The sequence below is a fragment of the Plectropomus leopardus genome, chromosome 11, assembly GCF_008729295.1.
Source record: "Plectropomus leopardus isolate mb chromosome 11, YSFRI_Pleo_2.0, whole genome shotgun sequence".
Lineage (NCBI taxonomy): Eukaryota > Metazoa > Chordata > Actinopteri > Perciformes > Serranidae > Plectropomus > Plectropomus leopardus.
Genome location: NC_056473.1, coordinates 14,762,772 through 14,784,969, shown reverse-complemented (window position 1 = coordinate 14,784,969; position 22,198 = coordinate 14,762,772). Strand labels below are relative to the sequence as shown.

Sequence of the window (22,198 nt, the reverse complement as noted above, 5' to 3'; positions counted from 1 at the left end):
AGGGAAACTAGTTAGCAAACACTCATCTTAAAAATGACTATATCCAAAAACACCCTAAAAATCTTGACGAAAGGAATAACAGCATCCCTGGGAAGCAGCTGTCAAAACACGCCAACTCGCTCGCCATCAACATTCTGACAGCTACAATGGGAAAGGCTTCTTGATGAGAGAGAGACAGAGCACTGTGCCTGGAGTCAGATGTTTGGGCACGTGCAGAGATATTGGCATGCATGCGCAGTGAGTACACACACAGCGCAGGGACACAGACACAAATTAGTACTGTAATATGTTGAAAATCCAAATTCACACCCTAATCACAGAAAACGGGATAGTTAGTTCAAGGAATAGTTTAGATTTTCTGAAATGGGACTGTATGAGGTTTTTATCTATAGTCACTGTATTATATATAACTTATGGTGGTCAGCACACCCCCAGTCTGAAGGCAGTCAGTGTAAAATTTAAACTTCAGGTGAGATTTAACGTTAACCCAGGACCACAGTTTGAATTGGAGGTAAAAGTTTCGGTGCAACAGAATTAAATTTAATATACGTTCAGAGTAAAAAAATAAATTGGGATTTAAAGAGAGGTTTGAATTTATTCTTTCTTAATTTTAAACTAGTTTTAAAGATAGGTGGAACAGAATTTAAACTTAAATCACCATGCTGGTGAAATCCAGCATTAATCCTTAACTCAGTTTTTTTTTAGGTGGGACCTTTTTTTAAGGTGGCCAAATTTAGTTTTGCTGCTGTTCTCTATCCACAGCAATACATTACTTAGCTTTCGTTTCAGCACTACTGTTGCTCACTGGGGACGTGCTATCAGACATCTAATGTAGGTAATACACGAACTATGGAATCAGATGAAAAATCTGAACTAGCCCTTTAAACCAAAGACCTCTAATCTTAACCCGAATTCCAAATCCTATTCCCATGGTGTTCTGGAGTGAAGACTGGCCAAAAACGACAATGTCACAACCCACGCAACCTCCACCAAACCTTCATTTAAAAGCCTTGTCAATTTCAATCTCGAATCACCAGCTTTGATTTTCCCCTATTTTAGTTACATCAGAGCCCTCACACACACTTGTGACACAATCCAACACACACCAGCAGCAGTTTAAAATAACACTGGGAGACTGTGTCTCTCTTTAGCAGGAATGCTGAGTGGGTCATTCAGCTCTGAGTGCGTGACCGAAACACCTACACACTGAATTCATACACAGCTAAGCCTCTTTTTCTCTTTGTGCTTTGCGTCTGTGTGGGAGTTTTTAAGGGTGTTCCTGATTATTTGTTTTCTCCACTATATTGTTGAACAACGCTTGACGGAAAAATATGAAAAGTCCCACTCCCCATATCTTTCTGCCCTCTATTTCACCGCTTCCTCTCCACCTATCGCTTCCTCTCTTTATTTTCCAGCGCTAATCACTTCCTTCCCTTTCTGTGTTCTCTCTCCGTCGGCCTCTCATTTTCCAACTAAATAAATATCACTCACTATATGCACTCAGAAGGGCTTACAATAGTGTCGGGCTCTTTTCCCGTGGACAGACCCAGACATACACACTTTGTCAGGGCGCTATTTAAAGAGTCATTGTGCTCATAAAGATAAGCCTCAGCTGCCGGAGCACCACACAGCTCCTGATAAGGTATGCTCCCCTAAACTTGTAGAAAATGAGTTTACACTGAAAAAAACATCCAAATGGAGACAACAATTGCTTGTGGGTGTTTTGGTTTTAAATCATGGCAGCTTCTAGCAAAACATTCATTGTATTTTTTCTCTGTTTGTAAAGGAATCCTGTTAAGAAGCTGGAATATATAACAGTTCAAATTTCCCTTTAACAGCAGCTGCTTTGGGAAAAAAAAAAATCAACATTTTAGTGACTGAGGGGTTGCACAGCTTGTATTAACAGTAAATGACCTCCTAAAAAGATGACGTGAGTTCCACGCCATTAGAAAGCTGCATGCTGGTACAGTAGATGTGACAGATGGAGGAGACAGCCAGAGCAGCACATAGATGAACGATAAGCCCCACACCAGATAAGCCAAGATTCATTTTACGATAACGAGGGCAGGGTGAGAGAAAGACAGAAGAAGAGGGAGAGAATAAGGGGGAATTGAATAAGACACTGAAAGTAAAACACAACACAGCCAAAACGACGTTCTCAAAACATGCATCAAAACCCAACAGAGGAATATACAAGGCTGCTGTATATTCCATCATGTTCGGACCCAAAAAAGCCACACCAACGGCAGACAACAAGGATATATAATGTTTACATGTGGCAAAGTGAGAGCACGAGAGTACCTATTTATGGGAAGACTGTCACTGGGCGACGCGACACACTCACAGGGAGAGAGGGAAGTCCCAGTCGGGCAGCCAACCAATGGGAACAAGAGAGGGAAGAGGATTCGGTGAATAGGGGGAAGGAGGGGGTGGAGGGTGGGAGGTCGTCGAAGCTTGAAGGTTTCATTTGTGGCATCAAGATGTGTATAGGTCAATTTAGTAATCAATGGGGGCAGCACTCACAAAAAACATCCATCATATAATATCCACTCTATCAGGCTCGTATGGGTGGCTAGCTGGTCCAGCTAGTGAGACTTGAAGGCATGGGTTTAGCAGCACTTTAAATTATTCTAAAAAGGCATTTTTTTAAACCTACTTTGACAAGTTGGTGTGGTTTTACCTTGGGTTTCAGTTTATTTCAGATGTTAAAGAGGAACTATTATGCTTTTCCTTATTTTCTGTCATATTAGGCTTGGGCGGTATCATGGTATTACAGTGAAGCGGGGTATTTAGAAATGCTGAAGTGGGGCGTTGGGTAGCTGAGTTGGTAGAGCATGCACCCCATGTTTAGGCTATGTGTCCTTGTTGAAGCGGCCCCGCGTTGGAGTCCTACCAGTGGCCCTTTGCAGCATGTCAACCCCACTCGCTCTCATCCATCTCATTTCCTGTCATCTCTAGAGCTGCCCTATCAAATAAAGTCCATAAAAGCCCAAAAGTAACTTTAAAAAAAAAACTCATTGTATGTAGTACACAGCATGCACCACCTGAGCTCAGTCTCTGGTCTCTACTGGTGGAACAGGAAGCTGAGCTGAAAGATACCACAACACCTACTAGTGTACGGATAAATTACAGGATTGTAAACTGCCAGCAGGCAGCCACAGCAAAGAGAGACCGAGGAGAAAAACCGCATGTTTTTTACATCTAACCTGGTAAGAAAGATAACAGTGATGGTTTGGGTGAGTTTTATTTTGTTTCTGTTGAGTTTAAATGAAGTGTGTTTTATGATGAGTTAACGAAGCGATTAAGCCTCGTCTGTCTTGCGTAACCGAGAGAGAGGTGTTCAGTTGTATTTCTGTTTAATAGGGAAAATAGATGTGAGAACTGATTTTTTTTTTTTTTTTTTTTTACATTTTGTAGGTTTCTTTAAAGTATTATTAGTCTGAAAAGCTGAAAGTAAGTAGCCAGCAGGAAGGGCGGGTGTTGCACACTTACGTATACTGAATACTCCAGTGAAATTTCAAGGAGGTATGAAGGTATGAAGTATTAACATACCGCCCAAGCCTAATTGGCATGTTGTTTGTACGTGTTCTGAAGTCCCCTTGCCGTCACAGAGTTTACAGCTAAGAGTAAGCATGTCGGGCAGAGTGCCATATACATACTGCAGTGGGAATGAGATCCAGAGAAATCTCCATAACGACCATGTTACCATCCTTTTGGGTTGCACCCACTTAGTCCGGGACACCCTGAGTGCCTAGCTCAAGGCTTTTGATCACCTTGATTTTCTCCTCCACTTCCTCCTGGATCATGTTGCTTCTGTCCCGCCTGTTAGCACTGAGCCTTCCCCTCCAGAGCCATGAATGCCGATGATGTTGCACAGCTTCAGAGAGCTTGTTGCCTTGTTTATAGCTGCATACGTGGATCTCTGAATCATGCCAGAGCTCTACACTTTGCCACTTTAAATTCCTCCACCTCTGATGATAATGGAATCTGAAGCCGGCCTGATCTCACGCTTAGACACACAGAGGAATACCTCGGAGAAAATGTTTAACCATCTCTGTAAGTGCTTGCTGATCAGATCAATAAGAACTCAGTGCAGCAGCCATCTTTTTTGCACCTGGTCATCTGGAAGATACCCAGCTTTTTCAGTTTGTAGTGACTAAATTTATCATCAGTGAAATGTTTACATGTTTTAATACTCTAAGTCAACATTCTCATCTAAAGACCTTAAAGCCGTGAGAATGTAGAGCATCTGTGTCTCGCTCACAGATGGATGAGGGAACACGGCTGCTGCAGGTATCAAACCTGTGACCCTTTGGTCTCAGGGATTTTCTTTAACAACCAGGCCTTGAACCAGGCATAAAATTGAATCAGATTTGATGACTCACTGATGACAAAAAGAAAATTGCTGTGTCTGTGGAACCTGAAAACCTTGTGCAAATATTTATCTGGAAATGCACACACATTTTTAATCTATGAATAAAGTAGAGGCCTATTTGCACATGAGGGCAAACACTCTGTTGTGGGTGCTGCACAGTTTGCCTGCCTCTTAACTTCACACGTGTTGGGCTCGAATACAAAAGACTTCATTGCCTCAGGGAATGGAGAAGCTGCATTCCATTCTAGAGGAGCTTTTCTGTCTCAATAAAGACACTGACAGACATTCAGTGGTAATAGACATCGCTACAACAGGTGGTGAGTGCTGCGTAAAGCTGAGGGGTGGCTGGGCAGGCAGGGTAACGGTTGTAGGGAAATTTTCATCTTTTTTATTAACTGCCATTCAAAAATCAATAAAAATCTGTTCATATCTTTTCCATAATTGCCAAATCAATCAGACGACTGCTGAAAAAGCAAGGATTTAAAAACTCTTACACATTTTGAATGTGAAGGAATAAAACAAAAATGTAATTTAACCAATTTTTTGACTTCACGATGTTTTTTTTTATCTGCTTGCAACCTCAAGACAGTTTGTGATTGCTGTGAGCCACCGTTAACAGAGATGTTTGTTCAAAAGAGATGAATACACACTAATAAATTATGATTGACAATATAGCTTGGAGGGAAATTGCAGCGTGCCACCAAACCTGCTTGTCGGCATACAGTGCAACAGGTGTTATGGTAGTATTTCAGTTGTAAAGCAATGTGTATAATTTCTGATGAGCGTCTCTGTATTAAATACATATTTTTTGAAGTCTCCTGATTATATTGATTATGATATATGTATCTTTGAGTCAAAGTCTCGACAGCATCAAATTAAGTGTGCAGACGAGCTCTACATTCTCTGCATTGATTGCACTGGTAGAAGAATCCTGTTAGCGTCTCGGTCTTGTCATAACATTCAACACAAATGTTTTAAGTCAAATGGGCTTTAACAGAACATTTCATGCTGTGAGGTACAAAAAACCCACCAATTTAATATTTTATTCCTATTTGAGTTTGCATCTTCTGTTAACATGTTAATATTTGGTGGGATTAGATGTCATGACCTTCTCTTTATCTCCCCTGAGGTGCATTTCTTCCCCCATTTCAGAGGGAATTATTCCCTTTTTTTGTTTTGTTTTTAATCCAAAAGCAGAAATACAGGTGACTACAAACAGACACTTTAAAACAAACAAAACCAAAAAAAAAACAATCACATCAGAGAACGTGATTTAAAGATATGAGTCAGCACACAGTAGTCTGTGTAACAAAAACAGGCGTACCTTGAAGGCATACTTTCGGCTGATGTGGTCCTCAGGTCCCACGGGTGAAATGACATAGCTGGGCAGAGGAATACTGCCAAGGACCGATTCCTCTCTGCTGTCTGGAGAGAGAGACAGAGAGACAGAGAGACAGAGAGAGAGAGAGAGAGAGATGGCGGGTGGAAATGGGGAGAGAGAGGGAGGGAGTGGATAATCAGAGTGAGGAAGGTGAAAAAATGAGCGACAGAGATATGGGGGAAAGGAAAGCACAAGAGATTAAATATCACTCATCACCCACTAATTTCATCACTGCCTGCCATCAGTATCATAACACTCACATACACACTCACATAAACACACCCGTATGCCGTCATTTATACCACGGTGCTGTGCCAAACAGTAAATGACCACTCTGGTATCAGAGTGTCACTGAGCTAAAGCTGGCCTGGTCCAACTGGCAGCCAGCCGCCATTCCTGTGTCTACCCCATCCGGTTCACATGCTGAGATCATAGCAAACACACACACACACACACACACACACACACACACACACACACACACACACACACACACACACACACACACACACACACACTAGACTCTCACACACACGCCCTTCTATATTTGTAAGGACCCTTACTGACATGAGAAAGCAAGCAAAACTGTATTTATACAGCACATTTCATTACCGGTGGAAGCACAATGTGCTGCACAAAGTGAAAGGTAAAAGTTGCAGGCACAAAACAAAGCAAATAACCAACCATGAAAGTGAATCAAGTGCATTAAAAATAACTATAAAACCTCAATAAAAATAATTTAAACGAAGAATAAACCAATAAAAGATACAAAGACATAAGTCAGAAGAACTGTTAAAAAATGAGTTAAAATTAAATAATAATAACACTAGAAGTAGAGCGTTAAAAGAAGACAATACATATTTAATAAAATTCATAAAATAATAAAATACAATAAAATATGGTATATAGGCCAATAAAAGATAACACTGATATAATCAACAAAAAATAAATTAATAAGCCAGTAGAAGTTAAAATCAATGAAATGAAATAAAATGAAATAAAATGAAGTAAAATTAAATAAAATAAATAGTGAAACCAGATCACTGGCATGCATACTAGTAATGTGTATTCAGCCTTTAACACTTCACCTTAACCTTAATTAATCATCCCTAAACAGCCATTTGACAAAGTGAGGGCTGCTAAAATTCCTCACTTTCTTAAAACATAAAATATGAACACAAATACACACCAAACACGTATGCACCCAGAGTATGTCCTATCTTAATGAGTTCCCACATCTATGAATAAATAACTACAGAGTATTTGTTTTCCTCTGAACATCGTGACAGCACGCTAGAATGTGTGCGTGCACATGTGTGTATGCATGTGCACACAACCATTACCACGTCGTAAAATGTAGTGATGGTATGAAAATATGTGTGCACAGGCACCTGCCTGTGTGTGGCTGAGAGGTGATAAGGCCGCAGTGTGGATTAAAGGGGTAATTGGTTAAAAATAATTCAAGGACCTCTGGAGGAGACATTCCCTAAATGGTGGGCGAGACGGTGAGGTCGTTTTATCTGTATTGCCCAGTCCATCTCACTCACACACACACTGAGCAGACCACACCGTGACAAGTGAAGTTGGATGGCTTCTAAACAACACAAGAATGGCAGTATTTTGTCAGTATTTTGTCCATTTCATCCCCCGTTAAAAGGCTCTTTCTTAGTTTTTTTTTTAATATGAATTGATTCTAAGGATAGAGGGTGTTGTGTGCTGCACAGGGCTGTGAAAGAAATAAAACAGAGAAATCAGGGCTGTATCCAGGCATTCGAGTCACTGTGGAGCAGCTCCCCTTGGAAAATCTTGACCAAACACCAAAAAGAAATGTAGGGCTTAGGGATAAAATGACAGTTATTTAGATAAATCTCCCATACACCCAGGAACGGGGCTACAATGCACCTTAAATACCAGTATCCACCCACTATTAAACAGATAAGGAAGAAGGCAGAAAAGAAGAAGAAGAAGAAGAAGAAGAAGAAGAAGAAGAAGAAGAAGAAGAAGAAGAAGACAGCCTAGCTATAAATATGCACAGTAATGTTATAATGTTTCAAATACATTCAGCACACCCATAAAGTAACTTTTAGTATGATTGTATTTGACCACAGATAACAACAAATAACATCAACTAAAGCAGCTGTAGAGTCGACTCATCTAATCTCAACTGTGTTAGCAAGTTACCGAAAGTCAAAAAGTTAACGTGACTGACTGAATAACCGGCCATTTCAGCAGAATTACATTATATAACGCAACCAAACTTCAATGCATTAACTTGTCCGTAAACATAATTTCTGCCTGAGTCATGTCATATGGAATTATGATCAATACATGATTGCATGTTACTTCACAACATCAGAAAATCAGTGTTTTTTAATGTTTTGATTGAGAAACGGAAAAAATTGCATCCTGCTTAAACTAGCACATAAAATATTGACCACAATTAAGATTTTTCTTTTGTCCATTTCTTTTGTTTACGTTGTCAGCAAAAACAAAATGCTTTAAACTGTCTGCACAGAGTTTGATATGCTCCTGACCAGCATTAACATTTCTTTGTCATTTGACATTATTTCGATTATAACTGTTTTGATTCCACCTCAGATTTGTAAAAATGATCTACTGTTTGGCAAATGTTTTTCATGTTCCTACAATAAATAAGATTTTACACCACAATTAGGAGGAGCAAAAATCAGCCCTTAAACTTAAAAGAAATAATGATTTGACATTTATCGTGATAACTACAAACATAACCATTTGTTGTCATGATAACACTTTTAGCCATATCACCCAGCTCTAGTAAAATCTGATCAGTTCTTTGATGTTTCAATTTTTTGGAATTTTCATGTTTTAAATAGAGCTGCAACTAAAAGCATTTTCATTACTGACTGACCTGCAGGTTTTCTCAGTTATCTGTCTGAAGGAAAGTGAAAAATTGTCATTGCCCAGGGGTCACTGTGACATCTTTAAATTCTTGTTTTATCTGACCATCAGTCCAAAATCCAAATAAGCAGACGAAGCGCTAATTTTATTAAATCACCTAACTTTTTTTCTTGCCACCCTTCCTGTCTTTATTTCTTAATTTCTATATCTATTTATATGTTTATGTATGTGTTGCTGGCTACCATTAAGTCCATAAAATAAAGGAATCAGCCCCGAAAATACAGTGCGTGTGTTTTCAGTATCAACATGTAAACACCAGGCTGCTACAGTTTCCAGAAACCAAGCAGCAAACAAACGCAAGGACATGACCTCTACAGCCCACACAGGAGCCATCAAAGAAACAGGTAATAATAATGAAAAAAAAGATAGCGATGGGAGGTTTTGTTGTTTGAGCAAAAACAACGATTCAAGGAAGGAAATGAGTGGTGCTGGAGACAGATCAAGTGTTTTCATGTTGACAGGATAAACCTTTGAACTGAGAGAAAAAGACGGAGGAAAAAAGAGAAAAAGAAACGACAGAGAATTGATTTTTTCCGTCGAGGCGAGGAGGCAGAGGAGCGTGTCCCAAAAGGTTCCGTTAAAAATATGGAGATGAAAAGGAAAGGCGTGGAGAGGCAGATAAAGACAGCCAGAGGATGCAGACGGACGGCGAGGGAGGGATGGTGATGGAGTGTGTGATACAGCTTAGTGTGTGTCCATATCTTCCCATGTGTTTGAGCTGTAACCCACTGAGAGAAATCAGATTAATACCCGCCCAGATTGAATCACTGGCTCTTTTGTCAGCTGCAGTTCACTTCAAATCCTGCACCATCAGAGCACAACTCAAACGTTTAAACTTTGCCCACACCTTTTTCACTGAAAGGCTGTCATATTTCCAGTACATCTCTCTATATATATTTTATCCTCAGAAGACCAATGTCTACCCCTGGAGACTCCTTCAAGAAAGACAAGAAGACAAATGAAAAGATTTGTGTGACTTTGACCGCCTCATCACCTTGCATTACGATGTGTCTTGTATCCAGATTGTATTTACATATGATTTAACCTTATCACATTTACACCTGGTACTTATATGTGGCTCCGTTGTTTACATTAAGATCTGACTGCTCCATCTAGCTCAAGCAACCAAATGCAATCCAAAAAATCAGGTGAGTGAAAAAGAGGATCAGTACTTTTTAGTTCTTCAAAGAACCTTTTGCACTCCCTTGCAAAAATGTTGCATTTTCCATCTTTTTCACCATTATATTATTTCTTTGCCTGTCTGTTATTTCTCAATAGCTTTTTTAAAGCTTTTTGTGCTTTTTATCCATGTGCTTATTATTATTATTACTATTATTATTATTATTATTATTATATTTTTCCTTTAAACCCAGTTATTATTTCCTCCCTGTCTTTTTTCTTATGATATACCATTATTACTATTATTATTATTATTATTATTATTATTATTATTATTATTATTATTATTATTATTATTAGAATACCACCTTTATGGTAGCAAACTTTTGTGATCACAGGTGCATTCTTCTTTCAAACAACACCAGTAAGACACCTGCAGAATACAATCCAGACCAATAGAATAACCATTCAATAGCACCTGCAACATTCAGGTACGAGGCAACTGTAGGTAGGTGTTGGTGTTTTGTATATATATATATATATATATATATATATATATATATATATATACATACAGATAGAAGTATGAATTTTAGTCATTTTCTCCACATGCTAGGTCCAGTTGACATTACACAGAGACATTTTTTCGTGAACAAAGACTCACCTTTGTAGTAGAACAGACAGAAATCAGCCAAGACGAACCACTTCCTCTTCCAAAGACGCATCCCGGAGCTGTCCTGCACAGAGAAAGAGGGATAAAGAGTGTAAGTAATGAATGAATGAATGAATGAATGAATGAATAATGAGACAGCAAGTAGCACCGATTGGAGAAGATAACAAGAAAGAGCAGACAGATATCTTAAATATAAAGAAAGGGAGGCGTAATGAGGAAGCTGTAGGGAGAGTTGGAAATATAGTGAGGGAAAGCGGACACGGTGAGGAAACAGAAGTAATGAAAATGAGGGAGTGAGAGAGGTGGATGTGAGCAGAGATGATCATTTGTCCTTGTTCAGTGGCTCGCTGGGCCTGCCACCGCTGCTTTACTGCCCACTTTGTCTTTTATGTCGCCTGGCTGAAAATGGTGCCGTTTGAAGAGAGAGGAGAGGAGATCCAGAAAGGATGAAATCACCTCAAACGCAGATACATGCTTCCTCTTTGTAACTATGTGTGCAGATTTGAGAGGGATAACATGTCTGTTCCTGTCTATTTGTTTGTGACAGTGTGTATCTGTGGAGTTTGTGATAATGTGAGTGCTCCTGCCAGCATTTAGTGTTTTTCTAATTAAGATATAATTGAACTTCACAAGTAATCTGTACATGTATATGAGTGTGTATGGCTGTGCATTGAGCTGTGTGTGCATTCCTGCCCGTCTGTATTTGTGTGTATGTGGCTCTGTGTGTGGTCATTAAAGTATAATTGCATCGCAGAAAACATCGCTCGCTGTTTGTCTTGTACTGGGGCCAAGTGTTCTCCAGTGGGACGGTGCCAACTCCAGATATTTTAAGTATAACTTCAAAATACTCAAAGAGTATCCAGTAATAGATTGCCTGTGATCAACAGCAGGTGCTCTATATTGCCAAAGCAAAGGACATAAATCAAGGAAAAATAAAAGTAGGCCAGTGGAGGAAACGTTGCTGGAACATACAGGCTGGAGCTGAAACGCACCCCTTTGGTGTTTCAAAGACATGGGCACCTCAAGGCTAAATAAAGACAGTATTTCACTACAGATGTTCATACCAGTTATTTAAAGTAGGGGTCGACAGATTACCAGTCTGGCTGATTATCGGAGCCGATATGTGGCATTTTGACGATTATCTGTATCTTAAAGGACTATTATATTTATTGTAATGCTATAAAGTACAGTTCAGTTTAGAGCTGGAAATATTAGCTGAGTAATCAATTAGTCTGCAGGCATCTTTTCAGTGTGATCACCAGTAGTGTGATTCACCACTGCAGTATGACGTCGGGTCGTATTTCTCCAAAAGTTGAAGCCGTTACCACTTTTCATGTCAGGCCACTGCAGTTGTTTACTGACCACGTCTGCAACCCCAGCACCAAAGCCACTATGTACTACCCACATGCACATTAATGGGAGAAGTGGCATTTTTCCCCTGAACAGCAGATTTGGTGTGAATGCAGTCGAAGAGAAGAGCTGGTTTAAGAACTGGTGCTTCCTCCGCACTATAGGTGACTTTCTGCCTCCCAGGAAAGTTTTTGAAGCAGGAGTCAGTTCAACAAGGCTTCAACCTGCGTGACTGGCAACACAACAAAACTCTAGCAGGCAGGTAATTCAGAGTCTTAGTTTTGGAATATGGCAGTCCAGTTAATATAGTAAATGTCAGAAAAGCCACTGAAAATGTGATTATGCTACAATGATTATACTGAATGATTCAGTCTGTGTATGTGTGTGTGTGTGTGTGTGTGTGTGTGTGTGTGTGTCTGTGTGTCTGTGTGTGTGTGTATGTCCTCACCTGTTTGTACAGCCATCCTCGGACCACCACGGGGACATTGGGATTCCTTTTAATGGCCTGCTCTCTCTTCCCAAAGCTGTGCACTTTGCCACTGGACCGGGAGCCCTGAAACGCACAGACACACAGGTGACTTTCATAAGATTTAAGAAGACATCAATAACTGCGAAGGATAGCTTGTAATGTCACACATGATATCAGTGATTTTATTGCATTTAAAGAGAATCTATTACAAATGTACAGGTGACTGAGAGATGATCGGTCTTATTACTCATCAATCAGCTGTTACATGTTGAATTATCAGCTTGTTATCTGAGTTGCTCAGTAGCAAAGTTGTATGTAAGTTGCATGTCACACATGTGACCTGTGGTTAAAAAGCTTCTGTGTTTCACAGTAACTTAAATTTGGAAACAGGTCACCAGTGACTTACCAGACAATTCAGTCTGACTTACTTCGTAACTGAATGGACCTTTACACGCACCATTATTTCCTTTTTTTCAGGTACTTTCTGCCCCAATTGCTCCAAAATCACAGCCATTATTTGAGCACAACCAATTTTCCACTGGACCTCCGTGACGGTGCCAGCCATGGTTTCCATGACATTTGTCAGACATTAACAAAGCCTCTATAGATTATCAGGTAGGAGGCCAGAGAAGTGGGGCAGTGACCTGCAGGTTATTGGCTTGACTGCCAGACAGACACCCGCTAGGAAGTTTGGGTGAACCCAAGCAGCTCTCATCAAAGAGAGTGAGGCAAAGACTTTCAGTTGTTTCAGTGTCAATAATAACAAGCAGTAGCTGCATTGAGCAACCACAAGCATTGCTGATACGGCAACTTTTCCTGCATGAAGAAGTCAGGGGTCATGGTATAAAAGGGTAAACAGTCCGTCCCCAAAATAGCCACTGTATGTTCAAGTGTCCCCAGACACTGAATCTCTTCATTGTTTGATCGGTAACCATTGTAATTTTTCTGTCTTTGCCACATTTAAATTTGCGTTTTAATGACACTGGAGATGTTAAACTGTATATCCAAATATTTTAGGGAATATAAGAACACAAATTCTGAAAGAAATATCTGCTTCTTCTGTGCAGGGTCATTGGAGAGCCTGTTCCAGCTTACAATTAGTGAGAGGAAGGCAGGATCAGCCTATCTGGTAGCACCTGAGCAAAAATAAAAACTTGGCCCAAGTTTGTTCATCTGTATATGAATGGTATATGATTTGTGAGTGTGTAAAGCACAAACTGATTTAGTGAATTCATCATGTATGGACTGAAACAATAATATAATAATAATTAGTTTTGTACTGATGAAATCTCAAAGATTGGATTCAGGCCTGATCAAGTCATTTTTGAACTGATCTGTAACGGCTACACTGAGCTATATAAAGAGAGCCTGATACAGCCCTTTCCAAGCTTTCATGAAGGCAACGAAAAAAGTGCAGCTGTCGTCAAATTTCCCAACTTTCCATCTCTCCTCCACTCTGCACTGCCCATCGCCGAACACCACACACCATAAACTACAGCAAAGTGCAGATCAGTATGTTGAGTTTTGTTATTTACCTATAAGTTATGAGCACTCGTGTCTTTCTGTGTGAGATTCGTCAATGGCGCGCCTTTTCAGGTCGGGCTCAGCCCCTGCTCTGAGAGGAAACCGCGGAAATGCAAGTGGTTATAAACTAATGATGCCTAATAAACTGAAAAAATGAGGGCCTCATTAGAGAACAATGTTTGAACTAAGGAAATTATGAAATTACAGAGTTGTTGCCTTAAAGCGAGATTAGGTAACTTTTGATGGATTTGTAAATTAACTGTTCATTCTATTAAATGTCATAAAATGTGATGACGGCCTTGAAAGGGTCGGCTAAGTCTAATGACAGGAGCAAAGGGTGGGAGTCAGGTGGAACAGTATAAAGTGCATCAAAGTCTGCATAGGGAGGTCACTCAGGAGACTGCTGTTTGTGTCCCGTCAGACAACAAAAGCCAATGTTGAGTTATTTTAACAACATAACAAAGCGTGTCACGTGACATACAACATGTTGCGTTACTTTAGAAACCAACATACTTATTTTTAAGCAATGATCTTTTTTCTTAACCTAACCAGGAAGTGTTGGTGCAGCTGCAACTGTTTCTCAATGTTAACCACAAGTTTAAAACAGCAACAGTTAATGTCATATATGACCTGTTATGTCCTTTATGTTTGACACCAGTGGGGTTCTATTTTAGAAAACGCTCCTGTGGGTCATGCTCATAAATATATAATAATAACTAGTATAATAATAACTTGATACTAGACCCTAAGACGGCACCTTTTCAGTCTACATGAGCCGCTTGCCTGGTGCATACACCCAGGAAAAATTCTAACATTAGTTCCACGCTATGTGGCCCGCTAAATGTGCGCAGTCCGCCATCAAGTTCCCCCTCGGCACATAGACTTTATATTGTGATGATGACACCAAATCGATTTTCCCAGCACGAGGAAAATATAACTCTATGCATCAAAAAGTCATAAAAGGAGTCGTAATTGACCTTTGATGCGGTTCAAGGTGTCCGTCAACAGTTTTACAGACGTCTCTTCACAATGGTGTTCTATGGAGAAAGCACCTGGGGGCCTGGTTGTATGAAAAGGAGGGAACAAATGATTTATGTGGTAATAAGGGTGAGAGTACTTGTTGGTTCCAGCCCACTAAAATATAATTCTGCCAACCGTATAAATGTACAACATCTGAGGCACAGGCATCATTTTGTCTTTCATTACCAACATTAAAGAAATGCATGGGTGCTGGTTGTCTCTCACTCTCAGCAAACATTCTTGCATTATTATTGTGTTCGTGTGTGCGTGCCTGTTGTATAAGCCAGCAAACATACTTATACAGCGTGCACATATTCATGAAATCTCATTACACCATCCTCTTTTCTGAAACCTCAGAAGAAAGACTACTCCCCCTGGCACTGCAAACACACACACACACACACACACACACACACACAAACACACAAATACCCTGCCACCTTCGTCACACTGCTATTATAATTTAAGATTCGGTGTGACGGCTGCGTGCGTGTGTATATGGACTGGCAGCAGCACTGGGAGGCATCCACAGCTGGAAAACAGCAAATACACTCGCTAATTAGAGGGAAGCTGGTTGGCCAAGCATGATGCAAAGACGCAGAGCGGCTCCACTACTGTCACATCGGAGTCCCTTATCTGTAAATATACAGTATGTGTATGTCCGTGCATGCTTAATGTGTTTGTCTCTGCCTGTATATGTGTGTGTGTGTGTGATGCAGTGAGCTATTTTTAGGCTGAGGGTAATTCTGTGGAAAAGGCTGTGGTCCCTGCTGCAAAGTAGCACTCTGTCTTGTAGGTGAGCGACTCAGGTTTCAGAGCAGCTATTTGCTACATTAATGGCACACGATCAGACAACCTCAGAGCCTGGAGAGACCAGTCTGAGACCTGGAGGCTGCTGGTTCAAATTCCCAGCCAGATGAGAATTATCTGGGAGTTGGAGGTAATTAAACAAGGGTAGTGCTATCCCCTCCCTTTAGAAACCTGGTGGAGGTGTACTTACACGAGACACCTAATCCAAATCTGTTCAAGTGGATCTGATCAGTGGTTAACAGCAGCTGAGTGTAGCTGAACATGGCAGCTCCTGAGAGTCAATCTGGGTTACTTTTAGTGCTGAAATGATTAGCCAAAGCTCAAATTGAAACTAAGCATCAAAAACAGAAGGCATTATACATATATATAATATATATATATATATATATATGTGTATATATATATATATATATATATATATATATATATATATATATATATTGCATACCTCCCAGCCAAGTTGCATTCTCACCAAAGTGGAAGAAAAGTAAAATCAAAATATTAGAAACAGAAAAATCACCGAAAGGATTGAGATCAAAAGATGTGTGTTGATCAAACTAATGCACATGGCTGCATTAGGAGGCAGAAAAGATGCCTTAACAGCACTAGTTAAGAGGGAGTGTCAGTCACTCTTTTTTTTATTTAAATTCTGTTAAAGGCAATAAAGTTAATACAGGAACTTAAATTTTAGACCTTTAAGTGACAAACTAATCCTTCAACCTATCACCATCCAACGAAACATAGGCTGATTATTAATCGTGCTATGTGCTGGCTCAAAGTGGCACTTTATGTTAAATAGCAGAGAGAGCTATTTTCAAATACTGAGGCAAGGAACTGAGGAGGCTCATAAAGCAGCATAAATTCATAACTGAACAGAGACACAACAGGAACTCCTAAATGAAATTAACTTTGATAAATCCCAAAAAAATCTTGCGCAGACTGGTTATGAACACAACATCACTAAATATGCATCCAGTGACAGAGAACACAAGTGCTCAAAGGAGAATTGTGACAGATAAGTCGTGGGAGAAATTGTATGATTTCTGTCTCTGCGCTCCCTCTGATGTTTCGACAGAGGCGGAATGGATGTGACTTATTCAAACTGTGGATTCATTTCTTGATGGTGGCGTGCTATGCAAGGGGGACACGAATGACTCATCTTTCCTTTGAGACAAGATTCTTTTGTTAAGAGTTTTTCCTGTCAGGCTGACGCTTCTGCACTATTTTGCTGTTGTTGGATGGCAGGGGTGATGAGCCAGAGCACCTGGGAGGGCTGCATGCCAGGAAAACATGGGGTGTGGAAATGGCGACGGGCCATCGTGATAGATGCACTGTCATCTCTGTACTGCATCCGATGACACATGTTCAATCTTAGTCCCGCGGCACCTGTTGATGGGCCAGGATGAGATTTCACGCCACTGTGGAGCTGTGCATGTGCATGCATGCGAGTGAGTGAAAGGGGGTGTAAGATATAGACTGAAAGAAAGAAAAGTGACAGAGAGAGGAGTGAGCCAAGGGAAATGTAAGAAAAAATAAAGACTGAAAGAGATTCTTTCCAGTTCTTACCTATGCAACTTCATATTTCATAAAACCACATCACAAAGAGTGTAAACTGCGTGTGATCTGCATTTGGAAGCTCAAATTAGAACTTGTCAGCATTGTTTATGCTGAATCACTTTGGTGAATTTCATAATTTTATTGGCAACAGCACAATGCCGGAGCCAATGACAGCCTGAAGGGCAACCAGACACAAAGGGAAAAGTGAAAAAAAAAGCACAGGCTTCTAAACAAAAGTAATTGTGTCTTGTTTTATTGTTACTCTTCACACGTTTTTACGACGTCCCTATTGGATGATATTGGCTTGTGTGTGGGTTGTATTCTACAGCAAATATGAGCAGTGATATAAAGCAAATTTGACATGAACAGCATTGTAGAATTCAACATGAAGACCTGTAATGTCAAAGCCAGGGAAAAGGCAAAACAGATGAACAGAGGATTTTCTATTTTTTCTAAGGAATTGATAAGCTGAAACGTCAACTCAAAATTTATATTATATTTATATTATTATAAATTAATATTAATTTAGTATGCAGCCATTCTAGTGGCTCTGTGGGGTTATATTTTAGCACAGTTCTGCTTTGAGCTGAATGCTAACACACTCGCAATGACAATACTACCATGTTTGTGTTAAGCGGGTATAATGTTTACCATGCTCACCACTTTTTGCATGTAAGAGGTCAACAGTTGCTGATAAGCACACAGCGGCAACCTCCAGGGCTGAAAAATTAAGCCAACATTGAAGTGCAAAAAACTGCAGTTCCTCTAATGGCCACTTGAGGCTTCAAAAATGAATCAATCATCATAGACCCCCCAATGTCCAAATGTCTAGTTTAAAAAAAAAAAGAAAAGTTAAGGTCTCTAAGGTCTCATAATTCTTTTTAATATAATGCATTCTTTTACATTTTAAACCTTTTGAAACCTGGAATGATATCACATTTTTTGAGCTGCATTCAAAAGTTAAATGTCTGAAACCGAAGCAAATTGGTTTAATTTCTTTTGAAAACATGGGAAACAAGGAAATTGGCAACTTTGCAAAAAAAAAAGTTCTAGAAATTGCTAGAAATTAGTAGATTTTGTTTTTTTAAAGCTAGGGGAAAAATTCCAGGAAGCAATAATTATAATTATCAAAATTCTAAATTTAAGATTAAGTTACAGATTTATTTTTTTTTTAATTATGAACTTTTCATCTTTGTCATCTCCTTGTTTTGCTTCTTTCCTTTCTTTTCTTTTCTTATTTTTGTAATTTTTTAAAAATATTTTTGCTTACCTTCAGACTACCTATACACTAAGGCTTAATGTTATGGATCACTAAGGGCGCTGCTGCTCTGAGTGACAGACTGTTTGCTATTCATTACGCCATACATTGTGTGACTGGCAGTAAACACAAAGTACAGCTGCGACTTTTGCAGGTATTTGGTCATACACAAAAAACTGAAAAAAAGGAAGCCCAATACAAACAAAACAAACACATTTTGGAAAAAATCTCTTTAAAAGTTAAGACATCAGCAAAGTGATTATAATTCATCTTGAGAAGGACATGAATATCTTTACCGTACCTCCAGGATGCACAAAATTGATGGACACAACAGAAAAACATCGACCACTGCCATCCGTGAATCTCGTCTTTTTTGCTGATAAGCTAATGGCGGTCAACAAGGGGAATATTGGCATATAAATCAGCGCATCCCCACTACTAATCAAGATGGAGTTGAAAAGTTACTTTAATGCCAAGGTGACAAATTGTCAGCTGTTAAATGCCTGAAAATAATGAGATTCCCAGTTCATCAATAAAACGTCTAAAACAATGCCGCCTTCTAAAGGAAAACAACTTCTCTGGACCCCTTTCTGTGAGACAGACAGGTAGGAGTCAGTTGTAATTTCATCACTACTACCTGCCTGTGCCTGAATCTGAGCTGAACCTGCATCCATCGCCTCCTACCCTCCACCCCCAACTCTCCCTTCAATTCAGCCCCACATTTTCATTACTGCGGGCCTGTCTAATCTCCTACTCATCATCATCCACCATCAAAAGCTGTCACGACTTGGGTAAAAAACGCTGCTAACCAGGTCAATCAGTGGCTACAAATAAGATCAGTGGCTCTATTACTTTCTACCTGACTACTACTATTAATACTACTACTTTATTCATATACTTTAGATCTCATCTGGACATGGAACACAACAAGTGCAAGCATGAAAAGATATTTCGGCATAAATATTGATGATATTGTGGTTAAACAAGAGCAAAAAATGATAATAGTAATAATAAAATTAATTCCTGACTTTCACAGTCAGTATTTTAAAAATGAAAGTGTTTACTAACCTAAATGCCTCAGGCATGATTCCCCACAGTCTAGATAGCCTGTTGGCTAAAGCACACCTGTCAGCTTCAGGACAGAGTCTGTCAGAGGAGTCTGACAATCTCAGACTGGGCTCTGCCTCGTGAGGAAGGACTCTGTGATTACCATTTTGACAACAGATTACCACATTAGTCCGTTTGAGTCTACCCATCAAAACAATTAATGTTAGCAAACAGGACCAGTCCTGGGGAGTTCAGTCAGCTCCTGCAGTCGTCTAGACTGCATTTCAGCTTTGCACTGTGTGTTTGTTCTTCAAACAAGAACATTTCTTTTAACAAGAAAAGCTGATCTATGAAAGACAGAGCTTGAGGTTTTGGAGGTTTTCATAACAGCCAGGGGTGAACACATTTAAAGGCAAAACATGAAAAAGAGATCTCTGATGAAAGAGTTAAAAACCATGGGGGATATGCATTTTTTGACAACTGATTAAGTGTTAAAGCAAAGTTCATTTAGCCTCCGTCATTTACTATCCATCCTCTGCTCTTTTCTGTTTTATATCATTTATTTTTTTAATCAAGATGCAAACTGTTTGCTATATTACTAATATTCATAGCAGGTTCAATGGCTTTTGCTGTGATGTTCTGCTCTTGGTATTTTCCATTAGACAGCAGTAACCCAGTGCCAGTGGTCAGTGTGATAGTGCTGAAGGCTGAAGACATGGACCAAAATCTACCAAAACAATCGGAAACTGTATTTGCTGCTAGAGGACTACATGGTCTGCCTTTAAAGAGCTTAAAACTTAATGCAAATGAGTTATCTTTCTAAATCATTCTCATTATTGGGTAAAGCCGTGATCATATGAAACTCACTCTGCTTTTCTAATAAAATGAAACGTCAGATTTAATTTCACTCAAAATTACACAGGAAATTTCCAACACATACTGCGATCCAAAAGGGGAAATTAGTAAGCAGGACCGTTTTACATTTATTTGTAAACCAAATTGAAACTAAATTAAATATTGATTTGTGGCCAAAGGCCAACGAAACTGAGGAGTGAAGAAAGCTGGATGAACACCTGAGCGGGCTGCTGCAAAGAGCGCTACGTGGGTCAGTGGAAGCCAAGTTAAACCTGTTTGGGGAGATCGTGTATGAAGAATGAAGCAACAGGTATGGCGAGGTGACCATCAGAGAAGCAGCCCCAAGGACAAAGGGGAGGAGAGAGAAAGAGATCGATGACCTGGTGGCAAACAGAAGGCAGCTCCGCAAGCGTTGGAGGAAAGCAGAGGAGTTTGAGAGGGAGGGCTTGAAAGTTCTCTGGGATGAGATCAGAACACGTCTTGCCCACCTACGGAGGGCAGAGCGCATCCGAAGACGGAGGAAAAGGAAAGAAAAGGAAAGATCAAGTTTCTTCAGGAATCCATTCCAGCATGCGCGAGGGCTCCTTGAGGAGAAGACGAGTGGAACCCTGGATGTCTCCAAAGAAGAACTGGAGGAATACAACCGTGCTCAATACAGTGACCCGGCAAGGAACAAGCCCCTAGGCTCACCAGGGTATGTGCCCAGGCCCCCAGAACCATCAGCCCTTTTCAATACATCACCACCCAAACTCTGTGAGGTCACGCAGGTGGTCCAGAGGGCAAGATCTGCATCAGCACCAGGCCCAAATGGGATACCGTACAAGTTCTACAGGAACTGCCCGGGAGTGCTGAGGCTCTTATGGACCCTGTTAAGAGTCATCTGGACCAAGCAGAGCATACCATCTGAGTGGAAAAGGGCAGTGGCTGTGTATATTCCCAAGCAACAAAATGCCAAGACCATCGGGCAGTTCAGGAGCATAGCCCTACTAAATGTGGAGGGGAAAATATTTTTCTCCGTCATGGCAAGAAGGATGACCACCTACCTGATGGACAACAACTACGTGAGTTCCGGGTTTCCCTGGGTGCGTGGAACATGCTTTGTTGATTTGGGACCAGATTCAGACCACCAAGAGGGAGAAGAAGAAAGACCTGCATGTTGTATGGCTGGACCTAGCCAATGCATACGGGTCAGTGCCACACCAGCTCATAGCATACGCCCTAGACTTCTTCTACATCCCGGATAACATCAAGACCATGATCATGAATTACTTCCAGGACATGCACATGTGCTTTGCACTGAAGAAGTTCATCACTGGTTGGCAACAACTAGAAGTCGGGATTGCAATGGGATGCTCCATCTCCCCTATCCTCTTTGTAGCAGCCTTTGAGGTTATCCTGATTGGGGCCAGGCAGGTGGTGGGAGGTGTCCGGTTGCCTGCAGGTCAGAGGCTTCCCCCCCTAAGGAGCTATATGGATGATATCACCTGCCTGCTACGAACTGCCCCATGCACATCCAGACTTCTGAAGAGGCTGGACGAGCTGATTGGCTGGGCAAGGATGAGGTTCAAGCCTCAGAAGTCCAGGAGCCTGTCGCTGCGGAAAGGGGAGAGGAATGACAGAGTCACCTTTACCATCGGCGGCGAAGACATCCCCCTCATTGTGGACCAGCCCATCCGAAGCCTGGGAAGGCTATATACATCTGGTCTCTCAGACAAGGATATGGGAAAAACCATCCTTCAGCAGTTGTCAGAAGGCCTGGCAAAGATCGACGCAAGCCAGTTACCCGGAAAGCACAAGGTGTGGTGCTATCACTTCACCCTGTA

At 40.5% G+C, this 22,198-nt stretch overlaps 1 protein-coding gene across 1 annotated transcript in view; it reads right to left on the bottom strand.

The window, feature by feature from the left end:
- LOC121949780 (pleckstrin homology domain-containing family A member 7-like) overlaps positions 1-22,198 on the bottom strand; it is a 192,272-nt gene that overhangs the window by 41,100 nt on the left and 128,974 nt on the right. Inside the window, exon 8 of the mRNA XM_042495539.1 lies at positions 5,700-5,800. Within this exon, the coding sequence (XP_042351473.1) occupies positions 5,700-5,800 (101 nt within the window). The remainder of the gene's footprint in view (positions 1-5,699; positions 5,801-22,198) is intronic.